This window comes from Pristiophorus japonicus, chromosome 7, assembly GCF_044704955.1.
Source record: "Pristiophorus japonicus isolate sPriJap1 chromosome 7, sPriJap1.hap1, whole genome shotgun sequence".
In the NCBI taxonomy this organism is placed as follows: domain Eukaryota; kingdom Metazoa; phylum Chordata; class Chondrichthyes; family Pristiophoridae; genus Pristiophorus; species Pristiophorus japonicus.
Window position 1 is genome coordinate 11,672,998 of NC_091983.1, and position 27,621 is coordinate 11,700,618.

Consider the following 27,621-nt stretch of genomic DNA (forward strand, 5'->3'; position numbering starts at 1 on the left):
CAAATGCAACTAGAAAACAACATATGAATGGTTAGCAGCAGGGGAGGAGTCAGGGTGACATGAGTACGTTCACCAAGAGACAGTCATTTATTTACACTAACCCGAACGCACAGAAAATGCATAACATGACATTACATTACAGTACATTACATTACAGGACCCCAACATTACAGTACTTTATATTGTATTGACATTAAATGACATTAAACGACTGCAACACAGACTGGGGATTTTGACGGACTTACCCTCCCCTACCACTGGATCGGCATCACCTTGGGTGGCTATCCGGCTGTCCGTACCCACGATCCCTAGTACCCGCTCGTCGAGGTCTGTCAACTCGAATAATTTTGGTGATCCTCCGTCCGTGAGCCGACACTCGGCACGATTACTGGAATCCTCCTTCTGCAAAAATGAAAATAGCGTTGTTTAACCGACTTTACCATCTGTTAATAAAGTTTGACACTAAGTCAGCATGCCATGTGTCACATTTACATTTTAAATGATCATGTAATGCATAAATAAAAATATTACTTACTCTTGCTTTTGAAAGGAGGTCATTCCACCTCTTGCGGCATTGAGGACCCTTACAGGGGTTCTGGGCACAGTAGACACCGCCTCAGCGATCTCCCACAATATTCTCTGGTACACAGGGGGAGGGGGTTCCCCGACCACCCCTGGTCAGTTGCTGATATCTCCCTTCCACTTCGTTCACTAATTCCTCTTAGCCCTCGGCCTCAAATTTCCTAGCCCTCTTCCATCCTAGCTCTGGTACTTGAGACATTCGGATGAATTTAGTGGATTTATATCATTATTACTACATTTTTATTTATATTACTCTTTCTCTAATTTATATTGTTATGCTCATAATAAAGTAATACAACTGAGTACTGTAGACAATGAGTAAGTGTGACCTTAGCTCCTTTATTTAAACTCCAGAGTGCAGGTACAGCATGGGAAGCCTGCTTATATACAGTGCTCCCAAGGGATGCTGTGATCCCTTGGGACTCCAACAAGTACGCCCTCTGGTGGCGATATGATACAAGTTGCCTAGGGTTACATACATAACATCACTCCCTCCCAAAGTCAATAGTATACTTATTTACAAGGTGAGACGATCTGGGACTTTTCGCTCCCTTGCCGATCATCTCGGTATAAATGAAGGTGTGGGTGAGTTGGCTGAGCTGCTAGGTAGCTGGCCTTGCCGGGCTGCTGGGAATGGTGAGTTCAGCTTCTTGGTCAATTGTGATGTTGGTTGCCACTAGTGTGTGTATTGGAGGGTCGAAGTTGGTGGTGTCCTCTTCGGGTTACTCGTGGCTGTTTGTGAATCACAGTTTGGTTTGGTCCAAATGTTTTCTGCAAGTTAGTCCATTGGCAAGTTTGACCTGAAACACCCTACTCCCTTCTTTGGCTATGACAGTGCCAGAAAACCATTTGGGACCACATCCATAGTTGAGTACAAATACAGGGTCATTGACTTCAATATCGCGTGACAAGTTTGCGCGATCATGGTACATGTTTTGTTGATGCCGCCTTCCCTCGACGTGATAATGGAGATCAGGGTGGACAAGAGAGCCTTGTTTGAGCGCCCTTTTCATGAGCAGCTCGGCTGGGGGAACCCCGGTAGCGAGTGGGGTCTTGTGCGGTAGCTGAGCAGGACTCGGGACAGGCGGGACTGCAGGGAGCCTTCCGACACATGTTTCAAGCTTTGCTTGATGTTTTGGACTGTCCGTTCTGCCTGGCTGTTGGATGCGGGCTTGAACGGGGCAGATGTGACGTGCTTGATCCCATAGCGGGTCATGAGTTCCTTGAATTCATCATTGGTGAAGCACGGCCCATTGTCGCTGACAAGGACATTAGGCAGGCTGTGTGTGGCAAACATGGCTCAAAGTCTTTCGATGGTGGCAGTGGACGTGTTTACAGACGTTATTACACATTCAATCCATTTTGAATAAGCATCCACAACAACCAAAAACAGTTTGCCTAGAAATGGGCCCACAAAGTCAACGTGGATCCTAGACCACGGTTTGGAGGACCATGACCACAAACTTAGCAGTGCCTCTCTGGGTGCATTGCTCAGTTGAGAGCAAGTGTTGCATTGCCGCACGCATGACTCTAAGTCTGAGTCGATGCCAGGCCACCACACATGGGGTCTGGCTATAGCTTTCATCATTACTAAGCCTGGGTGGGTACTGTGTATGTCGCGTATGAACCTTGTTTTGATCGCCCTTTTCATGAGCAGCTCGGCTGGGGGAACTCCGGTGAGCGAGTGGGGTCTGTTGCGGTAGCTGAGCAGGACCCGGGACAGGCGGGTCTGCAGGGAGTCTTCCGACACACGTTTCAAGCTTTGCTAGGCAAAACCACGTGATTACCCCACAAAAGACAGTCCACCTGAATGGACATTTCATCTTTGCGCCGCTGGAACTGCTTGATCTCTTCATGCATCTCCGCTGGGACGCTGGACCGGCTCCCATGGAGGACACCATTTTTTACCTAGGACAGTAACGGATCCTGGCTGGTCTAGGTCCTGATCTGGCAGGCCGTAACGGGTGACTTTTCGTTTTCGAATGCATCCATCACCAAAAGCAAATCTGCAGGCTGTGCCATTTCCACCCCGGTGGTGGGCAATGGTAGCCGACTGAGGGCATCAGCGCAGTTCTCTGTGCCTGGTCAGTGGCGGATTACATAGTTGTATGTAGACAGCGTGAGCGCCCATCTTTGGATGTCGGCAGAGGCACCGGTGTTAATCCCTTTGCTCTCTGAGAATAGTGATATGAGCAGCTTATGGTCAGTTTCTAGCTCAAACTTGAGACCAAACAGATTCTAGTGCATTTTTTTCACTCCGTAAACACATGCCAGAGCTTCTTTTTCAGTCATGCTGTAAGCCCTTTCAGCCTTGGACAAACTCCTGGATGCATAGGCGACCGGTTGCAATGTTCCCGATTCATTAGCTTGTTGTAACACACACCCGACCCCGTATGACGACACGTTGCAAGCTAGCACTAATCGTTTACATGGGTTATACAGAACAAGCAGTTTGTTGGAACATAACAGATTTCTGGCTTTCTCAAAAGCAGCCTCTTGTGCTACTACGCAAGGTAGACGACTGCGTATGGGAGAAATCACATGTAAGGGTTCTAGCAAGGTGCTTAACCTGGATAGGAAATCACCGAAATAGTTGAGGAGTCCCAGGAGCAGCTCCGTCACGTTCTGATATCTCGGTGCATTCTTGATGGCCTCCATCTTGGCGTCGGTGGGTCTGATGCCGTCTGCCGTGATTCTTCTCCCTAAGAACTCGACCTCTGACGCCAGGAAAACACACTTCGAGCGTTTCAACCTGAGTCTCATGCGATCTAGCCGACTTAGAACCTCTTCCAGGTTCTGCAAGTGTTCGATGGTGTCCCAACCTGTGACCAGTATGTCGTCCTGGAAAACCACGGTGCATGGAACCGACTTTAGCAGGCTCTCCATGTACCTTTGGAAAATTGCCGCGATCGATCGAATCCCAAACGGGCATCTATTGTAGATGAACAGACCTTTGCGCTTGTTGATGCAGGTGAGGCCTTTCGAAGATTCCTCCAGCTCCTACGTCATGTAGGCCGAGGTCAGGTCCAACTTGGTGAATGTCTTTCCTCCAGCCAGGGTCGCACATAGGACGTCTGCCTTGGGTAGCGGGTACTGGTCCTGTAGCGAAAAACAGTTAATCGTTACTTAATAGTCCCCACAAATTCTGACCGTGCCATCGCCTTTGAGAACTGAAACAATCGGACTGGACCACTCTTTGAACTCCACCGGCGTGATGATGCCCTCTCATTGCAGCCTGTCTAGCTCAATTTCCACTTTCTCTCGCATCATATATGACACCGCCCGTGCCTTGTGGTGGATGGGTCGTGTACCGGGAACAAGTGGATCTGCACCTTCGCCCCCGAAAAACTTCCAATGCCTGATTCAAACAACAATGGGAACTTGCTCAGAACCTGGGCACATGAGGTGTCGTCGACGGACGAGAGCACTCGGATGTCGTCGCAGTTCCAGCGGATTTTTCCCAGCCAGCTTCTGTCGAACAGTGTGGGGCCATCTCCTGGTACAATCCATAGTGGTAGTTCGTGCACTGCTCCATCATAGGAGACTTTTACTTCTGCGCTGCCAATAACAGGGATCAGCTCTTTAGTGTAAGTTCTTAGCTTGGTATGAATGGGGCTAAGCTTGGGCCTGTGTGCCTTGTTGCACCACAACCTGTCGAAGGCCTTTTTGCTCATGATAGACTGACTCGCACCCGTGTCCAGTTCCATGGATACTGGAATTCCGTCCGGTTCAACTTTTAACATGATCGGTGGACATTTCATGGTGAAGGTGTGTACTCCGTACACTTCTGCCTCCTCGGTTCGAGTCTCTAGTCCAGCCTGATCCACCATAGATTGATCTTCCTCTGCAACATGGTGGTTTGCAGCATTTTCAGCTCGTCTGTCCATTCACTGGAGGTTCTACAGCATTTGCACGCATAGTGTTTGAAGCGGCATTGATGGGATCGATGATCACCTCCGCAGCGCCAACAAGGTGTTAACTGCCTCGCATTAACGATTGTTGGCGGACTCTGGGTCATCTGAGGTCGTGCAGCTGCCGGCTTGTACGTTCTGCCATATACATTCCTGCCTGAAAACGACGTTACTTTATGTACAGTACTATCCAAAACTTCTTTGTGCTGCGAAATTTGTTTGGTGTTATCGCTAGTGGACATAAATGTCTGGGCTATCGTTATGGCTTTGCTCAGATTGGGTGTTTCAACAATCAACAGTTTGCAAAGGATAACCTCATGGCCAATGCCAAGCACAAAAATGTCTCTTAGCATTTGCTCAAGGAATCCATTGAATTCGCAATGCCCTGCAAGGCGCCTCAGTTCAGTGACGTAGCTCGCCACTTCCTGGCCTTCAGACCACTGACACGTGTAGAATCGATACCTTGCCATCAAAACGCTTTCCTTTGGATTTAGGTGCTCCCGGACACAGTTCTTCATAGGATTTGGTTGTTGGTTTCACCGGAGCTAGAAGATTCTTCATGAGGTCATAGGTTGTTGCCCCACAGACAGTAAGGAGGATCGCCCTTCGTTTGGCAGCATTCTGGTGTGCAAAATCAAAACGCATGGTATTGGGGGTAATGTACTGATGTGGATACAGAACTAGTTGGCAGACAGGAAGCAGAGTCGGGATAAACGGGTCCTTTTCAGAATGGCAGGCAGTGACTAGTGGAGTGTCGCAGAGCTCAGTGCTGGGACCCCAGCTCTTTACAATATACATTAACGATTTGGATGAAGGAATTGAGTGTAATATCTCCAAGTTTGCAGATGACACTAAACTGGGTGGTGATGTGAGCTGTGAGGGGGACGCTAAGAGGCTGCAGGGTAACTTGGACAGGTTAGATGAGTGGGCAAATGCATGGCAGATGCAGTATAATGTGGATAAATGTGAGGTTATCCATTTTGGGGGCAAAAACACGAAGGCAGAATATTATCTGAATGGCGGCAGATTAGGAAAAGGAGAGGTGCAACGAGACCTGGGTGTCATGGTTCATCAGTCATTGAAGGTTGGCATGCAGGTACAGCAGGCGGTGAAGAAGGCAAATGGTATGTTGGCCTTCATAGCTCGGGGATTTGAGTATAGGAGCAGGGAGGTCTTACTGCAGTTGTACAGGGTCTTAGTGAGGCCTCACCTGGAATATTGTGTTCAGTTTTTGTCTCCTAATCTGAGGAATGACGTTCTGGCTATTGAGGGAGTGAAGCGAAGGTTCACCAGACTAATTCCAGGGATGGCTGAACTGTCATATGAGGAGAGACTGGATCAACTGGGCCTTTATTCACTGGAGTTTAGAAGGATGAGAGGGGATCTCATAGAAACGTATAAGATTTTGACGGGACTGGACAGGTTAGATGCGGGAAGAATGTTCCCGATGTTGGGGCAGTCCAGAACCAGGGTGATACGTCCTTACTACACAGTATAAATGCACACGAGGCCCATGCTTGAGAGAAGGTCAGTCTGTGACCTGTCCTTTATTCCTTAGCACTCAAGTGATGAAGGTGGGTGGAGCTTCCCCTTTTATACCTGAAGGTCCAGGTTAGGAGTGTCTCCCACCTAGTGGTCAGTGTTCTCACGGTGTACAACTTAGGTCAGTTTATACATGGGTTACAATGCTGGTTGAATACATGACATCACCTCCCCCCCCAAAGTCTTATTGGGATCACAGGTTGAGTCTCTCTGGTGGTTTACGCTCCCTTGTAGAGCGCCTGAGTTGGGGCTCCGGTTGTTGGGCGCTGGCCTGAGTGTCTGCTGTTTGCAGTGCCTCAGGCCTGTCCGGACTGCCCACAGTGACTGGGCTCTCCTCCCTTTGGTTCCGGTGTTCGGTCACCTGTGGTGGAGTGAACTCTATATCATGTTATTCCTCTGCTTCTTCTATGGGGTTGCTGAACCTCCTTTTTGTTTGATCCACATGTTTGCGGCAGATTTGTCCAATTGGTAAGTTTAACTACCAGAATCCTATTTCCCTCTTTGGCAACCACAGTGCCTGTGAGCCATTTGGGCCCTGCAGCGTAGTTGAGGACAAAAACAGGATCATTTACATCAATACATCGCGCCCTCGCATTCCTGTCATGGTAGTGATATTGTGACTGGCACCTGCTCTCAACAATTTCTTTCATGGTGGGGTGTATAAGGGATAATCGGGTTTTGAGCGTTCTTTTCATTAGTAGCTCTGCGGGTGGAACCCCTGTGAGCGAGTGTGGTCGGGATCTATAGGCCAACAGGAGGCGTGATAAGCGGGTTTGTAGGGAATCCCCTTGGAATCTGAGCATCCCCTGTTTGATTATCTGCACTGCTCGTTCTGCCTGGCCGTTTGAGGCCGGCTTGAACGGTGCCGTTCTAACATGGTTAATTTCATTGCCTGCCATGAAGTCCTGGATCAGTGCTTGTGAAGCACGGGCCATTGTCGCTGACCAAGATGTCCGGTAGACCGTGGGCGGCGAACATTGCCCGTAGACTTTCTATCGTGGCAGAGGATGTGCTTGAATTTAAAATGTCACACTCGATCCATTTGGAGTAGGCGTCTACTACAACCAAAAACATTTTCCCCATGAAAGGACCTGCGTAGTCCACATGGATGCGTGACCAAGGCTTGGCGGGCCATGGCCAGGAGCTAAGGGGGGCTTCCCTGGGCACATGGCCCAGCTGGGCACACGTGTTGCACCTGCGAACACAAAGTTCCAGATCTGCGTCTATCCCTGGCCACCAAACGTGTGACCTGGCAATTGCCTTCATCGTGACAATGCCCGGGTGCCCATTGTGGTGTTCTCTGATGAACACCTCCCTGCCCATCTGGGGCATGACTACGCGGTTTCCCCACAGTAGGCAATCGGCCTGAATCGAGAGTTCATCCTTGCGCCTGTGAAATAGTTTAAATTTCTCAGGGCATGCCCTGTATGTGGCTGCCCAGTCCCCATTCAGGACACATTTCTTGACTAGAGACAATAGCGGGTCTCTATTTGTCCAGACTTTAATCTGACGGGCTGTCACAGGTGAGCCTTCGCTTCCGAAAGCTTCAACAGCCATGACCATCTCAGCACCATGCTCGGTAGCCCCCTCAGTGGTGGCTAGTGGGAGCCTGCTGAGTGCATCGGTGCAGTTTTCGGTGCCCGGTCTGTGCCGAATAGTGTAGTCAGAGGCGGCTAACGTGAATGCCCACCTCTGTATGCGGGCCGATGCGTTTGCATTTATGGCCTTGTTGTCGGCCAAAAGGGACGTTAGGGGTTTGTGATCTGTCTCCAGCTCAAATTTCCTGCCAAACAGGTACTGGTGCATTTTCTTTACCGCATATACACATGCGAGTGCCTCCTTTTCTACCATCCCGTAGCCCCTTTCTGCCTGGGACAGACTCCTAGAGGCATAAGCTACCGGCTGTAACTGACCCTTGGCATTGACATGCTGCAACACACACCCGACACCATAGGACGATGCATCGTACGTTAACACAAGTTTCTTACATGGGTCATATAGCGTTAACAGATTGTTGGAACATAACAAATTGCGTGCTCTATTAAAAGCCCTTTCCTGGCTGTCCCCCCCAGACCCATTTGCGACCTTTGCGTAGGAGCACGTGTAGCGGCTCTAGCAGCGTGCTCAATTTGGGAAGAAAGTTACCAAATTGAGCACGCTGCTAGAGCCACTACACGTGCTCCTACGCAAAGATCGCAAATGGGTCTGGGGGGACAGCCAGGAAAGGGCTTTTAATAGAGCACGCAATTTGTTATGTTCCAACAATCTGTTAACGCTATATGACCAGTCTTAGGATAAGGGGTAGGCCATTTAGGACTGGAATGAGGAGAAACTTCTTCACTCAGAGAGTTGTTAACCTGTGGAATTCCCTTCTGCAGAGAGTTGTTGATGCCAGTTCTTTGGATCTATCCAAGAGGGAGTTAGATATGGCCCTTACGGTTAAGGGGATTAAGGGGTATGGAGAGAAAGCAGGAAAGGGGTACTGAGGGAATGATCAGCCATGATCTTATTGAATGGCGGTGCAGGCTCGAATGGCCTACTTCTGCATCTATTTTCTATGTTTCTATGTTTCTCCTCCGCTTCCAGCTCGTTGACCATGAAGTATTGGTCACTCCACGAAGGCCTCCCAATCGTCCTCTTCTGAGAATTTCTCCAGGATACCAACAGTTCTTTGCATTTTCACGTGGTTGTTCGTTATCTCATTGCCAATTGTTATGTTCATAATAAAATAATGCAACTGAGTATTGTAGACAATGAGTAAGTGTGACCTTAGCTCCTTTATTTAAACTCCAGAGTGCTGGTACAGCATGGGAGGCCTGCTTATATATAGTGCTCCCAGGGATGCTGGGATCCCTTGGGACTCCAACAGGTAGGGCCTCTGGTGGCAGTATGATACAGGTTGCCTAGGGTATATATAACATATATAACATTGGGTAATATAACATATATATTTATATATGCATTAATCTTTCTCTCTCCTCATATGTCCTCTCTGCTTCCACTGCACAGTCGCTCAACTCTGACTCTGACTATAACTGTAATTCAATGTGCATGCGCGACCCCGAAATGCGGAAAAAAACTGGAAAAAAATCTCCGAAGAAAAAAAAACACACATGCGCAGAAGACTGTGCTTTTCAAACTGAAAAATCAGTTCGATCTTGCATGACGACTCGATCGCCACTGCCCGCTGGACATCGCCAACGCCAAGGCCGGTTAAGTTTTCCCAAAACATTCGGAGTTGAGCGATGGCGATCTTTAGGCAGTAAAAAAAATCAGAAGGCCCAAATAGCGCCGATGGCGATCTTTATTGAATTTCTAGCCCTACATCAAGGTCCAAATTCTAAACCCTTATGCCTGCCACTTTTGTCTTGTATATCATACTTCACAATCATAGCAGTATTGATCAGTATCGAACAATGATGTATGCATACTGTATGTAAATTGACATTTCCTACATTACAACATTTTAAGATTACCTCATTGGCTGTAAAGTGCTTTGGGACGTCCTGAGGTTGTGAAAGGCGCTATATAAATGCAAGTCTGTCTTTCTTTTAACGACTCTGGTGCACTACAAATAAATGTTGTAATTCTATTAGGGAATTGTGTATTGTAAAGGGCTAATGCTCTCTGCCATTATTTATGCTGTTTTGAGTAATATTGAGAACTATCTATGCATAGTTGCCTTCCTCATTATGTTGTTTTGTATAAATTTATATACTCATATAACTAATTGGTGCTTAACTTAAATAAAATAATTTCTATGTATCCTCCAATATTCTCCTTCTGCGTCTGGCTAAAGTATAGACTCAGTCAGGGTAACTAGGGATGGACAATAAATGCCAACCTTACCAGTGATGCCCATTTCCCAAGAATGTCTTTTTTAAACCCTGCTTTAAAACACAATCCAGTTGTTGAACTTTTTTCCCCAATCCTCTCTGCAAAAAAAGTTCAAATAATTTTGAAAACTGATAGCTGTCAATGCTAATAAATTGCTGCACAACTTAGCATGTCATTTAGTTCTAAAATACAGAGGAATTTCTTCTTCAAAATGTAAAAAGTTATCTCCCACAATTCCACTGCATCTCAGAACATATTTCTTTTCTATATTTAATGGCATTACTTCAGTAACAAAAACAAATTCATCGTAACTTTGGCTCTGGAGGTTGATGTAATAAAGAGTTGAGAATTGATATTGGGGTACATATGAGTGATGGAAACAATTAATATGCAATCAATAAAGTCATAAGTGAATTTTAAGAGAATTATGACCCAACATTCTTCCCTGCTTCACCCAAATGCTGTAAGTGCACCATGCCCAAAATATACTATGCCAATCCAGACCTCAGAATGCCCCAATTTAGTGGGTTTCACCATTGCATGACCTGGTCAACCCCCAACGTAGGCCCACATCCTGACAGAGCTTTACATCTGGGAATAGGGGCAGAAACATGCACACGGCTACAGGCGGAGTGGGTGCTGGACTCCAGGCCGCTGGCTGTTGTATGAAAACAGCAGCCAAAAGGTCACTCGGCCTGAATATCATGGGCAGGTTGTTAAAAAAAGGTTTCACATACCTCCTCATGCCTGGCCCCTCAAATCTTGCAATCTGAGGAGCCTAGGCAGAAAGCCTGTGGTCAGTTTCTGCATCCCTAAAAATGTGCCCTTCCGTCATAGATGGAGGAAAGGGAGGTAGGATTCCAAAACAACCCCTTCCATGTAATTTCCACGGCTCCCCGTGTCCTACATCTTGTACACGCAGGCACAGGCCTGCCTCTTTGGCGAAGCCCCCAAAAATCCCAGGGAGACCTATATGTAAGACATCCTGCTGTGCGTTGTTCTTGTTCTAGGCTTGTTAAAGTGCTCAAAATTTGTAATTTAAACTCCATATGGGACCTTGATGGTGTGCAATATTGAACCACATTCCAACATTCAATGGTGCCATACAGTGGTATCCGAAATACAGGGCAAGTACTTCTACTGTTCGACATTCCTTAAAGGTAGGAACCATTTACTGATAAAATGTAGAAACTAGTCAGGTCAACAATTCAGTTTGACTACAATAAAATAAGGACGGGTATGTTAATGGAAAATCGTGTTTAACTAACTTGATTTGAGTTTTTTGATGAGGTAAGAGAGGTTTGATGAGGGCAATGTGGTTGATGTGGTGTACATGGACTTCCAAAAGGTGTTCGATAAAGTGCCACATAATAGGCTTGCCAGAATAATTAAAGCCCATGGAATAAAAGGAATAGTGGCAGCATGGATACAAAATTGGCAAAGTGACAGGAAACAGAGAGTAGTGGTGAATGGTTGTTTTTCGGACTGAAGGAAGGTATACCGTGATGTTCCCTAGGGGTTCGGTACACTGCTTTGCTTGATATATATTAATGACACAGACTTGGGCGTATAGGGCACAATTTCAAAATTTGCAGATGACATAAAACTTGGAAGTATAGTGAATAGTGAGGATGATAGTTATTGTGTTCCTAACACAGATGAGACTGCACACAGGGAGGTTAAAGTAACAGTGACCACAGTCTTTATTAAGACACTCCAGAGTGAGGAACAGGCCTTTGGGGCTGGCTTATATACAGTGCTCCCAAGGGATGCTGGGATCTCTTGGGACTTCAGGGGATGCACTCCCTGGTGGTGGAACATGGGAGTGCATGCTTTACAGATACACAACATCACTCCCTGCCAAAGTCAAAGTGAAAACTATTTACAAGGTGAGGCGGTCGGGAGCCTTTCTTCCCCTGGTGGACCGCCTCGGGACAAATGTTTGTTCTGGTGTGTTGGCTGTGCCCTCGCTGGGCTGGCATGTGTTGTTGGCCCTGCAGGCCTGCTGGGTGAGCCTGGCCTTGCTGGGCTGTTGGGTGTGATGGGTTCAATTTCCTGGTCCGGGGTGGTGACATTGATCCTTTGGGTGTGTGTTGTGGGCGAGAAAAAGGTGGTGTCTGCTGTTGTTCAGGGCACTCTGTGATCCGCAGCCTCGTTTGGTCCAGGTGCTTTCTGCAAATTTGTCCATTGTCTAGTTTGACGACAAACACCCTACTCCCTTCTTTAGCTATCACCGTGCCCGCGATCCACTTGGGACCATGTCCATAGTTTAGCACATACACAGGGTCATTCAGATCAATTTCCCGTGACACAGTGGCGTGACCATCGTTCACATTTTGTTGCTGCCGCCTGCTCTCTACCTGATCATGCAGGTTGGGGTGAAGCAGCGAGAGTCTGGTTTTAAGTGTCCTTTTCATGAGTAGCTCAGCCGGGGGCACCCCTGTGAGCGAGTGGGGTCTCGTGCAGTAGCTGAGCAGTACTCACGACAGGCGGGTTTGGAGTGAGCCTTCTGTGACTCGTTTGAGGCTCTGTTTGATTGTTTGTACTGCTCGCTCTGCCTGCCCATTGGAGGCTGGTTTAAACGGGGCCGAGGTGACATGTTTGATTCCATTGCGGATCATGAATTCTTTAAATTCGACACTGATGAAACATGGCCCGTTGTCAGTGACCAATATGTCAGGCAGGCCGTGGGTGGCAAATATGGCCCTCAGGCTTTCAATGGTGTTGGTGGCGGTGCTTCCCGACATTATTTCACATTCAATCCATTTTGAAAAAGCATCCACCACCACCAGGAACATTTTACCGAGAAACGGGCCCACATAGTCGACATGGATCCTCGACCATGGTCTTGAGAGCCAGGACGACAAGCTTAGTGATGCCTCTCTGGGCGCGTTGCTCAACTGAGCACACACGCTGCATTGCCGTACACAGGACTCTAAGTCAGAGTTGATACCGGGCCACCACATGTGGGATCTGGCTATCACTTTCATCATTACTATACCCGGGTGTGTGCTGTAGAGATCCGAGATGAACGTCTCCCTGCCCTTAAGTCACAGATATCTATGACTATTTTTTAACCAATAAGGGAATTAAGGGTGTAAGGGGGAGATGGGAAGGCTTCCTCTCCCACGAGCGGGCCCACTGATAAAGAGGGTCGACGCTCGCCCAGCCCACGTAGCAATTCTCAAAGTTAGCAGAAAGAGACGGATGGCAAAGTATAACGATCTTTATTACGAACGTCCGGGAACACCTCTTATCACAGTCGCCTGTGAGTGGAGATGCTCTCCGAACAGCACAATCATACAAATCTTACACATTTCAAAACCCCTCTGTTCCTGGACAAGACCTCCCTAGATTTCTAATTGAACTACCTTATCAGTGCTACTTCCCTAATTGGACTACCTTATTAGTGCTACTTTGGATTGACAGGCCAAGACCCTCGTGATCGCTTTAGGCCGTGACTAGAATGACTTCATTAGGTCAGAATTTGTTATACATTTCCTTGGTGCCTGTGAGTCGCCTCGAGCCTCTTCACAAGGTCTTATCAATGTCTGTTTAGGTTCTCACATCGTATCCTGTCGGAATATTATTGAATTGATAACTTCTGGAGCCTTGGTACAAGGCCGACGAGGGGCCTGTTACCTCCTTATGGGCCATTGCAGGAACCAGCACTTTAACCCTTGTCCCGCTGGTACCCCTAATGCCAAATTTCTCTTACAAGGGTTACGGGGAGAGGGCGAGTAAGTGGAGCTGAGTCCACGGCCAGATCAGCCATGATCTTATTGAATGGCGGAGCAGGCTCGAGGGGCAAGATGGCCTACTCCTGTTCCTAATTCTTATGTTCTTATGTTTTTGGGTAGCACTACGCGGTTACCCCACAACAGGCAGTCTGCATGAATGGACAGCTCGTCCTTTCGCCACTGGAACGGCTTGATCAGCTCTTGCATTTCAACAGGGATGCTGGCCCAGCTCCCATGCAGTACACAGTTTTTTTACTAGGGACAGCAGAGGATCTTGGCTGGTCCAAGTCCTAATCTGGCAGGCCGTGACAGGTGATTTATCATTTTCAAACGCTTCCATGACCATCAACAGTCTGCGGGCTGCGCCACCATCAACAAGTTTGCAGGCTGCGCCATTTCCATCCACGTGGTGGGCAATGGTAGCCAACTGAGAGCATCCACTCAGGTCTTGGTGCCTGGCCTGTGGCGGATGGTATAGTTATACGCTGATAGCACGAGTTCCCATCTTTGTATGCGGGCTGAGGCATTAGTATTTATCCCCTTGATTTCAGAGAACAGGGATATGAGGGGCTTGTGATCGGTTTCCAGCTCAAATTTGAGGCCAAACAGGTACTGATGCATTTTCTTTATCCCGAACACACACGCTAATGCCTCTTTCTCAATCATGCTGTAGGCCCTCTCGGCCTTAGACAAGCTCCTGGGGGCATAGGCGGCAGGTTGCAACTTCCCCGCAACATTAGCTTGTTGTAATACACACCCGACTCCGTACGATGACGCATCACATGCTAGCACAAGTCTTTTACACGGGTTATACAATACAAGCAGCTTGTTGGAGCATAAAATGTTTCTGGCTTTCTCAAAAGCAATTACTTGTTTTTTTCCCCATACCCAATTCTCACCTTTACGCAATAACACATGTAGGGGCTCTAAGAGGGTGCTTAACCCTGGTAGGAAGTTACCAAAATAGTTGAGGAGTCCCAGGAACGACCGCAGCTCCGTGACGTTCTGTGGCCTGGGCACGTTGCTGATAGCCTCTGCCTTGGCGTCTGTGGGCCGAATGCCGTCCACCGCGATCTTTCTTTCCAAAAACTCCACTTCTGTTGCCATGAAGACACATTTTGACCTCTTCAGCCGCAGCCCTACGCGATCCAGTCGCTGGAGGCACTCCTCCAGGTTTTGTAGATGCTCGACGGTGTCCCGACCCGTGACCAATATGTCATCCTGAAAAACCACCGTGCGTGGTATCGACTTGAGTAGGCTCTCCATGTTTCTCTGGAAGATCACTGCAGCTGACCAAATTCCAAACGGGCACCTGTTGTAGATGAACAGTCCCTTGTGCATGTTGATGCAGGTGTGGCCCTTCGACGACTCCTCCAGCTCCTGTGTCATGTAAGCCGAAGTCAGGTCGAGCTTGGTGAACGTCTTGCCTCCTGCCACCGTCGCAAATAGATCGTCTGCCGTAGGTAGCGGATATTGGTCCTGTAGCGATTAATAGTTACTTTATAATCGCCGCAAATCCTGACCGTACCATCACTTTTGAGTACTAGAATAATCGGGCTGGCGCACTCGCTGAATTCCACTGGGGAGATGATGCCCTCGCGTTGCAGTCTGTCCCGCTCGATTTCCACTCTCTCCCTCATCATGTGAGGTACCGCTCGCGCCTTGTGGTGAATGGGTCGTGCCTCTCGGACCAAGTGGATCCGTACCTTCACCCCGGTAAAGTTTCCAATGCCTGGCTCAAAAAGGGAAGGAAATTTGTTAAGAACCTGTGTGCATGAGGCCTCATCGACATATGATAGCGCTCGGATATCATCCCAGTTCCGGCGGATTTTGCCCAGCCAGCTCCTTCCAAGCAGTGTAGGACCTTCGCCCGGGACAATCCAGAGTGGCAGTTCGTGCACCGTGCCCTCGTAGGTGACCTTGACCATGGCGCTGCCAAGGACAACGATGAGCTCTTTGGTGAACGTTCTCAGTTTCGTGTGGATGGGGCTCAGGGCTGGTCTGAGTGCCTTGTTGCACCATAGTCTCTCAAACATCTTTTTACTCATGATGGATTGGCTAGCGCCAGTGTTCAGTTCCATGGCTACGGGTAAGCCATTCAATTTTACATTTAGCATTATAGGTGGACATTGCGTCAAAAATGTGTGCACCCTGTGTAGTTCAGCATCTGCCTCCTCTCTCTGAGGCTCGAAATTGCTTTGATCCACTATGGACCGATCTTCCTGCCACGTGGTGGTTAGTAGGTTTTGCAGAGCTTGCAGCTCGTCTGCAAGCTCGTTGGAGGTGCCCCATTTATCCACAGCTCTTGCAAACATATCCTTTGAAGCGGCATGAATGGGCTGAATGGAAGCCTCCACAACGCCAACAAGGTGTGAATTGCCTTGCATTCATCCTTTGTGGCGGACTCGGGTCACCTGAGGCCTGCTGGCAGTTGCAGACTCGTGGTTTCTGCCCTGTACATTTCTGCTCACAAACACAGTTCGAGTTAATTTATGAACATTGCTAGCACTTGTGTGCTGAGAGATTTGTTTGGCGTTATCACTGGTGGACATAAACGCCTGTGCTATCGCAATGGCCTGACTGAGGGTCGTTGTCTCTACAGTCAAAAGTTTTCGTAGGATGGTCTCGTGGCCAATGCCCAGGACAAAAAAGTCTCTGAGCATATGCTCCAGGTAGCCATCAAACTCACATTGTCCTGCAAGCCGCCTTAGCTCGGCGATGTAGCTCGCCATTTTCTGACCTTCAGATCGCTGGCACGTGTAGAACCAATACCTCACCATCAGCATGCTCTCCCTCGGGTTAAGATGCTCCCAAACCAGTGTACACAGCTCCTCATACGACTTATCCGTGGGTTAAACTGAAGCCAGAAGATTCTCCATGAGGCTGTAGATCGGTGTCCCGCAGACAGTGAGGAGGAACGCTCTCCTTCTTGCAGCGCTTCCTTCTCCGTCCAGCTCGTTGGCTACAAAGTGCTGGTCTAGCCGCTCGATATAGGCTTCCCAGTCCTCACCCTCCGAGAACTTCTCCAGGATGCCGACAGTTTGCTGCATCTTTGTGTTGGATTCGTATACTCGTCGCCAGTTATTGTGTTCCAAACACAGATGAGACTGCACACAGGAAGGTTAAAGTAACAGTGACCTCAGTCTTTATTAAGACACTCCAGATTGAGGAACAGGCCTTAGGGGCTGGCTTATATACAGTGCTCCCAAGGGATGCTGGGATCCCTTGGGACTTCAGGGGATGCGTTCCCTGGTGGTGGAACATGGGAGTGCATGCTTTACAGATACACAACAATAGTGATATACTTCAAGAAGACATAGACAGGCTGGTGGAATGGGTGGACATGTGCCAGTTGAAATTTAACGAGAAAAGTGTGGTGATACATTTTGGAAGGAAGAACGAGGAGAGAAAGCAAGGAAGTAATGATGGACCTTTATAAAACCCCGATTTGGCCTCAATTGGAGTATTGTGTCCAATTCTGGGCACCGCACTTTAGGAAGGAAGTGAAGGCCTTAGAGAGGGTACAGAAAAGATTTACAAGAATGGTTCCAGGGATGATAGACTTCAGTTACGTGGATGGACTGGAGAAGCTGAGGTTGTTCTCCTTAGAGCAGAGAAGGTTGAGAGGAGATTTGATAGAAGTGTTCAAAATCATGAGGGGTCTAGCCAGAGTAGATAGAAACTGTTCCCATTGGCGGAAGGGTCAAGAACCAGGGGTCACAAATTTAAGGTGATGGGCAAAAGAACCAATTGCGACATGAGAAAAAACATTTTTACACAGCGAGTGGTTAGGATCTGGAATGCACTGCCTGAAAGAGTGGTGGAGGTCAATTCAATTGTGGCTTTCAAAAAGGAATTGGATAAGTACCTGAATGAAAAGAATTTGCAGTACTATGGGGAAATGGAGAGGGAGTGGGACGAGCTGAAATGCTCTTGCAGAGAGCTGGCATGGGCTTGGCGGGCATGGCCTCCTTCTATGCTATAACCATTCTATGGCCCCAAGTTTCCACACGCGGCGAAAAAGGCGCACCTCAGAGCTGGGCGCCTGTTTTTCGCACCGAAAACGGCGCTGGAAAAAAAGTGCGGTATTCTCGAGCTCCTTGGTGCTCGATGTCTGCTTGGCATGGCGCACAGGGGGCGGAGCCTACCACTCGCGCCAATTTTGTAAGTAGGAGGGGGCGGGTACAATTGAAATGAGGCTTCTTGGTGCCGGCAACCCTGCGCGTGCGCGTTGGAGCGTTCGCGCACGCGCAGTCTGAAGTAAACATTGGCACTCGGCCATTTTTAAAAGTGCTGCAGAAAAAGTGAAGATTTGTTTCTTGGACCCCTGCAAAGGCTTGTATTTTAATTTTCTTGATATTTCTGTGTGTGAGGGAGTGCGCTGAATAAATCACCTGCTGAAATCAGCTTTTCACTGCTAAACTTGCAGAACCGGTGCCTGCAAATTAAGGACTGTGTGTTTGGAGAAATAAGAGTGCCAATTCAACTTTGCAATGGATCAACGTCCACCAAGAACAAAGAATTTCTTGCAGGAGGAAGCAAACCATTGCATAATATGTGGTGTTGACAATGCAGCACCCATTCTGCAAATTTAAATATAAAGATGTCGATGTGGCTGCCTCTCCCTGTCCAAATGGCCTCAGTCAGTCCCCCTCACAGCTCGAAGGTTGCTGCTGTTCTTTCTTTGGCTCCCGACCAGCCACTGACACCGCTGCAATCCCATGGCCGAATGGCCTCAGTCAGTCCCCCTCACAGCTCGAAGGCTGCTGCTGTTCTTTCTTCAGCTCCCGGCCAGCCACTGACGCCGCTGCAATTCCATGGCCGAATGGCCTCACGTCCGCTCCTGATTCTTCGGCTGCCTTCGAGCCACTGACGCCGCCCCATAAGCGTAGCCGAATGGCCTAAAGAATTTTAAATCTGCAGCTGCGTGTGTCCTGTGTTCATTCTTCGGCTCCCGGCCAGCCACTGACGCCGCTGCAATCCCATGGCCGAATGGCCTCAAGTCCATCCGGGTGCTGCATCTTCGCGGGGTATGAAGGCCTGCCTCAAGCACCGCAGCTCAGCTCGAAGGCTGCTTGCTGCCTGCTACTGCCGTTGAGACACTGACCCCACACCCCTGCCTCAAGCACTGCAGCTCAGCTCGAAGGCTGCTTGCTGCCGCTGCCGTCGAGACACTGACGCCACACCGCTGCCTGAAAGGCCTGCCTGAAGCACTTTCACACAGGTAGGAACATGGTTTATTTAATCTTTTCTTTGCTTATAAATTTTTATTCAGGTTGGATTTATTTGTATAATATTTGTATAAGTATAACTAAGGATTGATTGTAGAATTTAATGACTTCCCTTCCCCCCTCTCCCCCCCCCCCACCTCGTTCCCTACGCCTAATTTGTAACCTGCGCCTGATTTTTTAAAGTGTAGACAAGGTTTTTTCAAGCGTACAAAAATCTTCACTTACTCCATTCTAAGTTAGTTTGGAGTACGTTTTCACTGTGGAAACTTTGAAATCAGGCGTCAGTGGCCGGACACGCCCCCTTTTGAAAAAAAAATTCTGTTCCAAAGTGAAACTGTTCTTCCTGACTAGAACTTCAGAAAACTAAATGTGGAGAATTCCAATTTCTAAAATACTCCATTCTACACCAGTTGCTCCTAAAAATCAGGAGCAAATCATGTGGAAACTTGGGGCCATGATTCTAGGTAGTACAAATCTTACCTTATGAAGTTGATTTTGTCCATGCTGATCAATGACAACTGGGTCAGTGACATTCTCTGATATCTGTAGATTATGTATAGAAACAATGTCAAAATAATGCGATGCAGAAAATACAAAGGATTTTTTTTCTATAATAACGTGCATAATGTAATTAATATAATTTGTCTGTAATATCCATGATATGTTAAAAACCTAGAGTGGTGGTAACAATCCAACGGTATTACACTTGTAGGTGGCATTTTAAGCATAACATAAAGTTATTTAAAAAAAATGAAAATCTCCTTTCAAACCTTCTCTTACCCTTTTCACCATGTATCCCTCACCTCATCTCCCTACCTCCTCTTCCCATCCTCGTTCTTTCCCTCTCATTCTCCCCTTCCCCTTCCTATTCTTCTCCCTCCCCTCTCTTCCCTTTCCTTCATTCTCTCCCTTTCCCCATCCTCTCATCTTCTCTGACCCTTCTCATTTTCCCCTTTTCCCTATCCTCCTAATTCTCACCCTCTCCTTTCCTTCCCTCATTCTCCCCTTTCCCATTCCTCCCCATTCTCCCCTTTCTTCCTTTCCACCTCCATCCCTCCCCCATTTTCCACTCTCCTCCCTTATTCTCCTATCCCCTCTTCTCCTTCTTATTCCCCTCCCTCCTTCATTCTTCTCTTCTCCCTTTCCTCACACATTCTTCCCAATTCCCCTCTCCTTTCTTCCCCTTACTTATTCTACCCTTTCCTCTCTCCTCCCCTCCCATTCTCCACCTTTCCCATCTCCTCCTCTCCCTCATTATCTCTCCTTTCCCCTCCCCTCATTCTCCCCAACTCCCTCATTCTCCCCCTTTCTTAGTAGTTTTCAATGCATGTGCAAAGTTGGACATGTGACGGTTGCAGGGAGTAGGTAGTGGAGAGAGATGTGAAATTTATGGGGAGGAAAGAAAATGAAATAGCTGGGCTCTGGAGAGTGGAAAAAAGGTTGTGATGACAAGTAGGCATTAAAAACTGAGGGATGGGTAAGTGTTGAAAAAGCTTTCAGAAGGAAAGTTAGAGGGTTAGAGTGAATTTGGTGCTGGTGAAAAATTAGTTCAGAAATAGTTAACTGGATGAGGTCTGAGATGGAAAGAAGGGATTAGGGATATTATAAAGAGAGAAAGGTGAGGAAAACCAAAAATCACATATATTTGTAAGAATCTTGAGATGTTTTGAGATGTGTGAAGTTAAAAAAAGCCAAGAGTAGGATTAAAAGGACAGAATAGTAACAATTTTTAAAATGGAGCAACTATTGACACGCAGTTAGCCCTGCATCACACTTTTGACATTATGCGATTTAGGATTTAGATTTGGGGTTCAGAATTAAGGTTAGGACTAAGCGTTAAGGTTAGTGATTAGGGATAGATGTTAGGGTCAGTAATTAGGGTTTGGTCTAATGGTAAGGTTTAGGAATTTGGGGTTGGTTATCAGGGTTCGGGTGTTAGGCTTAGGGTAAGAATTAGGATGTTAGGGTTGTGGCAGGGTATTAGGGTTATTTATTTATTTTTATTTTTATCAGGCACAGGATGTGTGCGTTGCTGGCAAGGCCGGCATTTATTGCCCATCACTAGTTGCCCATGAATAGGTGGTGATGGGCCACCTTCTTGAACTGCTGCAGTCGGTGTGGTGAGGGGACTCCCATAGTGCTGTTGGGTAGGGAGTGCCAGGATTTTGATTCAGTGACGATGAAGGAACGGCAATATATTTCCAAGTTGGTATGCTTTGTGACTTGGGAGGAACTTGGAGATGATGGTGCTCCCATGCTCTTGCTCCCCTTTTCCTTCTAGGTGGTAGAGGTCGCAAGTTTGGGAGGTGCTGTCGAAGAAGCCTTGGCGAGTTGCTGCAGTGCATCTTGTAGCCACATTGCGTCGGTGTTGAAAGGAGTGAATGTTAAAGTTAGCAGGCTGTTTTGTCCTGGATGGTGTTGAGTTCTTGAGTGTTGTTGGATCTGCACTCATCCAGGCAAGTGCAGAGTATTCCATCACACTCCTGACTTGTGCCTTTTAGGTGGTGGAAAAGCTTTGGGGAGTCAGGAGCTGAGTCACTAGTCCAAGTATACCCAGCCTCTGATTGGCTATTGTTGCTATTTATGTGGCTGGTCCAGTTAAGTTTCTGGTCAATGGTGAATGCCCACGCACCCGCCCCCCCCCCCTCCCCCACCACCCACAGGATGTTGATGGTTAATGTCATTGAATGTCATGGGGAGGTGGTTAGATTCCCTCTTGTTGCAGATGGTCATTGCCTGGCACTTGTGTGGCGTGAACCTTACTTGCCACTTATCAGCCCATGTCATCCAGGTCTTGCTGCATGTGGGTATGGACTGCTTCATTATCTGAACACTGTGCAATCATCAGCAAACATCCCCACTTCTGACCTTATGATGGAGGGAAGGTCATTGATGAAGCAGCTAAAGATGGCTGGGCCTAGGATACTGCCCTGAGGAACTTCTGCAGTTATACCGTGGGTCTGAAATGATTGGATTCCAACATCTACAACCATCTTCCTTTGTGCTAGGTATGACTCTAGGTAGATGCCAGTGTTGTAGATGTACTGGAACTAGAGGCATGGCTAGTTCTGGTGCACAAGTCTTCAGCACTATAGATGGGATGTTGTTGGGGCTCATAGTCTTTGCTGTATCCAGTGTGTTCAGCCATTTCTTGATATCACTAGAATGAATTGAATTGGCTGAAGACTGGCTCTGTGATGATGGGAACCTCAAGAGAAGGCCGATACGGATCATCCACTCAGCACTTCTGGCTAAAGATGGTTGCAAATGCTTCAGCCTTGTCTTTCACACTCACTTGCTTGGCTCTACCATGATTGAGGATGGGAATGTTCATGGTGCCTTCCCCTCCCATTAGCAGTTTAATTGTTCACCACCATTCATGACTGGATGTGGCAGGACTACAGAGCTTTGATCTGATCCGTTGGTTGTGAGATCGCTTAACTCGGTCTATAGCATGCTGCTCCTGCTGGTTAGCATGCATGTAGTTTTGTGTTGTAGCTTCACCAGCTTGGCACCTCATTTTTAAGTATGCCTGGTCCTGCTCCTGGCATGCTCTTCTACACTCCTCATGAAACCAGGTTTAGTCCCTTGGCTTGAAGGTAATGGTAGAGTGAGGGATATACCGGGCCATGAGGTTCTAGATTATGATGGAATACAATTCTGCGGCTGCTGATGGCGCATAGTGACTCCTAGATGCCCAGTTTTGAGCTGCCAGATCTGTTCTTAATCTATCCCATTTAGCACGGTGGTAGTGCCACACAACACGATGGAGGGTGTCCTCATTGCAAAGATGGGACTTCGTCTCTGTCATGAATGTACATACTGTTTGTAGCCACTGGATGGTGTCACTGTTGGAGTCCACTGAGTAGCACGCATATGGTGCTGCTCTGGTATGAAAAGGTCAGCCACTTTGTGAGTCAGGCACTTTGGGCCTAAATAAAGCAGAACTAAGGTTGTACCTTGCTTAAACAGTACTCAGTTTGAACCTTTATTGCATACATAACATTTGGCGATGAGAATACAAGAACCTTTGTTTGCAAAATGAGCACGATTGGATTTTTAGAATGATTCATGGAGGGAGAAGATTGGGCAGACTTTGTGAGCCGTTTGAACCAGTACTTCGTGGTCAACAAAATGAAGAGGGTTGACGATGCAGATCAGCACCGGGCCATGTTCCACATTGTGTGCAGTTCAAAGATCTACGGTCTATGCCTAGTGATACAACAGAAAAAACGTACGAGGAGTTGTGTACATTGGTACGGGAGCACCTCAAGCCAGACGACGGCATCATCATCTCGAGATACAGGTTTTATACACATGTGCAATCGGAGGGCCACAGCGCGGCTGAATTCGTTGCCAACCTGAGACGTCTAGCGGGGCCGTGCAAGTTCGGGACGGTGTTGGCAGACATGCTGCAGGACTTTTTTGTTATCGGTATCAACCATGAGGTGATCCTGCGTAAATTACTGGCGGTGGAGGAGTTGGATTTAAGCATCCAGATCGCTCAATCATGCATGACGACGGACATTAGTTTAAAGCAAATATCGGTGAAGAACCGAACCTCGGCAAGTACTGTAAATGTGATTGATTCGGCGTTCAGCAGAGCGGCACATGGCAGGGCTTATCCGGCTGCGTTCGCGAATGATTCGGCGTTCGGCAGAGCGGCACAGGGCAGGGCCTATCCGGCTGCGTTCGCAAAACCTGTAGCTGCCCAAAGTCCGCCAGCGGGAATGTATCCGACTTCTCCGTGTTGGCATTGTGGGGGAAATCATCGGCAACAGCAGTGCCGATTTAAGCAATATAGTTACAAAGGCTGTCTGAGAGTGAGGCATCTCCAGCACAAGTGTCCGCAGATGAGCAAGCGAGCTGCGACACGCCATGTGAAGAATGAGTGTCAGACTAGCGTGGATCCGGATACGCAATCCAAGATGCCAGAGGAGGAAGTGCATGGACTGTACTCTTTCATAACCAAGAGGAAACTAATTTTGATTAATGTGAAGTTTAACAGGATACTGGTATCAATGGAACTGGACACAGGGGCGAGTCAATCGATCCTGAACGACAGGGCATTTAGTAAGCTGTGGGATACTATGTGAGGCCCAGGCTGAGCCCTGTAAACACCAAGCTGCGCATGTACACCAAAGAACTGATGAAGGTGATTGGCAGTGCACAAATTAATGTGTCATATAACGGTGCAGTTCACGAGTTACCGCTGTGGATTGTTCTAGGAAATGGCCCAATGCTGCTCGGCAGGAGCTGGTTGGGAGAAAATCAAATGCGACTGGAACGACATAAAGCCGTTGTCGCGGAGGAAGTTACATGTGCCCAAGTATTGAGCAAGTTCCCCTCGCTGTTCGAACCAGGTAGCGGCAACTTCACGGGAGCCAAGGTGCAGATCCACGTGGACTCAGATGCAAGACCCGTCTATCATAAAGCTCGGGCAGTGCCGTATATGAGGGAGCAGGTCGAATTTAAACTGGACAGACTCCAGCGTGAAGGGATCATATCACCGGTCGAATTTAATGAATGGGCCAGCCTCATTGTTCCTGTGCTGAAAAGTGATGGCACGGTCAGAATCTGTGGCGACTACAAGGCTACGATCAAGAGGGTTTCGAAACAAGATCAGTACCCATTACCGAAGGCTGAAGACTTGTTTGTGACGCTAGCCGGAGGGAAGTCGTTCACAAAACTGGACTTGATGTCAGCCTATTATGACGCAGGAGTTGGTTGAGACATCGAAGAGACTTACGTGCATTAACACGCACAAAGGAGCTGTTTATTTACCACAGGTGCCCATTTGGAATTCGCTCGGCTGCAGCAATATTCCAGAGGAATATGGAAAGTCTACTGAAGTCCGTTCCCAGAACCATCGTGTTCTAAGATGACATCCTGATCACCGGTTGTGACTCCAAGTAACATCTGAACAACCTGGAAGAGGTTCTATTGCGTTTGGACATATTGAGACTCAGACTTAAACGCTCGAAGTGCATCTTCATGGTACCGGAGGTCGAATTCCTCAGGAGGAAAATCGCCGCTGCTGGCATCAGACCTACTGACGTGAAAACCAAAGCCATCAAGAATGCACCCAAGCCGCAGAACGTGACGTTCCTGGGTCTAATCAACTACTTTGGTAACTTCCTACCTAGATTGAGCATCTTACTTGAACCACATGCTATTGAGAAAAGGCAACAACTGGGTGTGGGGCGCATTGCAAGACAGAGCTTTCGAGAAAGCCCCCAATCTGCTTTGCTTGAACAAGCTGCTGATACATTATGACCTATGTAAACATTTAGTTTTGGCCTGTGATGCATCGTCATATGAAATTGGTTGCTTGTTACAACAAGCCAATAAATCGGGGAAACTTCAACCTGTCGCGTATGCATCCAAATTTTTGTCTAAAGCAGAAAGAGCCTACAGTATGGTAGAAAAAGAAGCTTTAGCATGTGTGTACGGTGTTAAAAAGATGCATCAATATCTGTTCAGTCTGAGGTTTGAATTAGAGACTGATCACAAGCCGCTCATTTTGTTGTTTTGAGAGCAAAAGTATCAATACCAACGCTTCATCCTGCATACAAAGGTGGCCGCTGATATTATCTGCCTATGATTATGTCATTCGCCACAGACCTGGCACAGAGAGTTGTGCTGATGCTTTGAGCCGGTTGCCGTTGCCCACACCGGAGGTGGAAGCGCCTCAACCGGCAGATTTAATGTTAATCATGGATTTTTTTCAGAGTGAAGGTACCCCTGTCGCGGCTCAACAAGTTAAGACCTGGACCAGCCAGGACCCGTTATTATTGGTGGTAAAGGGTTGCATCCTCAAAGGGGATTGGTCTGCCATACCTAAGCAAATATGCGAGGAGGCCATTCGTCGCAAGGACGAACTGTCTATTCAAGCAGATTGCATATTGTGGGGCAATCGAGTTGTAATGCCTAAGAAAGGGAGAGAGAAGTTTGTGTGTGTTACACAGTATACATCCTGGTATAGTGATGATGAAGGCCATCGCCAGGTCCCACATATGGTGGCCAGGAATTGATTCTGAGCTGGAAGCATGTGTGCATCAGTGCAGCACCTGCATGCAGCTCAGCAAAGCACCAGCAGAATCGCCGCTGAGTCTGTGGTCATGGCCATCCAAACCTTGGTCCAGGATCCATGTAGATTTTGCAGGTCCCTTCCTCGGCAAGATGTTTTTAGTGGATGCTTATTCGAAGTGGATAGAATGCATAATCATGTCATCCAGTATGTCCACGGCAACCATAGAGAATCTCAATGTCATGTTCGTGACACATGGTCTGCCTGACATAGTGGTGAGCGACAATGCGTCGTGCTTCACCAGTCAGGAGTTTCAGGAGTTTGTAAACTTAACGGCATAAAACATGTAAGGTCAGAACCGTTCAAGCCTGCGTCCAACGGGCAAGCAGAACGTGCAGTACAAATTATCAAGTAAAGCATGAGGAGAGTAACCCAAGGGTCACTGCAGAACCGCATGTCTTGCATACTGCTGAGTTACAGGACAAGACCCCACACACTCACAGGGGTTTGCCTGCTGAACTCATGATGAAAAGAGGTCTTAAGACCAAGTTATCTCTTGTACACCCGGATCTAGGTAATCATATTCAATACAGAAGACAGAGTCAATAAGGGTACCACGGTCGCGCAACTGTGTCACGCGAGATTTCTGTTAATGATCCTGTATATGTGTTGAATTATGGTCAGGGTCCCAAATGGATCGCTGGTACAGTCATGGCCAAGGAGGGCAACACAGTATTTGTTATTAAGCTTAAGAATGGGCAAACTTGCAGGAAACAAATGGATCAAACAAAGCTGAGGCACATAGACAAGCCAGAGCAATCGGACGACCGTCGACAACCAACCAACCTATCAGCGGCCTTCAGTGGACTCAAGGGTCATCAGTGAACCCGGAATTTCCATCATGGACTTGTTCAATAAAAATGGACTTGCAATTCCTGACATGGCCACTACTACCCCCAACAAGTCAGTCATCCAGCCACCAGCCACAACAGACTCCGTACATTCACTCAAGGCCGGAATCGAACAGAGAAAGACTGTGAAAAGATCTCAGAGGAGAGTATTGTCATGTAGGTACATGCTGTTTGTAGCAAGCAGATGGTGTCATTGTTGGAGGCCACTGAACAGCATGCACATGGTGCTGCTCTGGTATAAAAGGCCAGCCATTTTGTGAGTCAGGCACTTTGGGCCTAAATAAAGCAGGAGCAAGTTTGTACCTTGCTTAGTTAAACAGTACTCAGTTTGAACCTTTATTGCATACATAACAGTCTCCACAAGAACTGTGCGGTGGTCACTCTTACAAATATTGTCATAAACAGATGATTCTGCGACAGGTAGATTAATGAGGACGAGGTCAAGTAGGTTTTTCCCTCGGGTTGATTCTCTCACAAGCCTAGTCTAGCAGCTATATCTTTCAGAGCTCGTCAGTAGCAGTGCTACTGAGCCACTCTCGGTAATGGACATTGAGTTCCCCCACCCAGAGTGCATTCTGTACCCTTGCTACCCTCAGTGCTTCTTCCAACACACAGGAGTATTGATTCATTAGCTGAAGGAGGTTAGTAGATGGTAATTAGCAGGAGGTTTCTTTGCCTATGTTTGAACTGATGCCATGAGACTTCATGGGGTCTGGAGTCATTGTTGAGGACTCCCAGGGCCACTCCCTCCCGACTGTGTACCATTGTGCAGCTAGCTCTGGTGGTTCTGTCCTGTGGCTGGTTAAGGTTATGATGTTAGGGTTGGGGTAAGGATTG

At 47.7% G+C, this 27,621-nt stretch overlaps 1 protein-coding gene across 9 annotated transcripts in view; it reads right to left on the minus strand.

The window, feature by feature from the left end:
• LOC139267053 (serine/threonine-protein phosphatase 6 regulatory ankyrin repeat subunit C-like) overlaps positions 1 to 27,621 on the minus strand; it is a 166,087-nt gene that overhangs the window by 124,163 nt on the left and 14,303 nt on the right. For all 9 annotated transcript variants that reach the window (XM_070884802.1, XM_070884799.1, XM_070884795.1 and 6 more), the window contains exon 3: positions 19,324 to 19,386. In XM_070884802.1, coding sequence (XP_070740903.1) covers positions 19,324 to 19,386 — 63 coding nt within the window. The remainder of the gene's footprint in view (positions 1 to 19,323; positions 19,387 to 27,621) is intronic.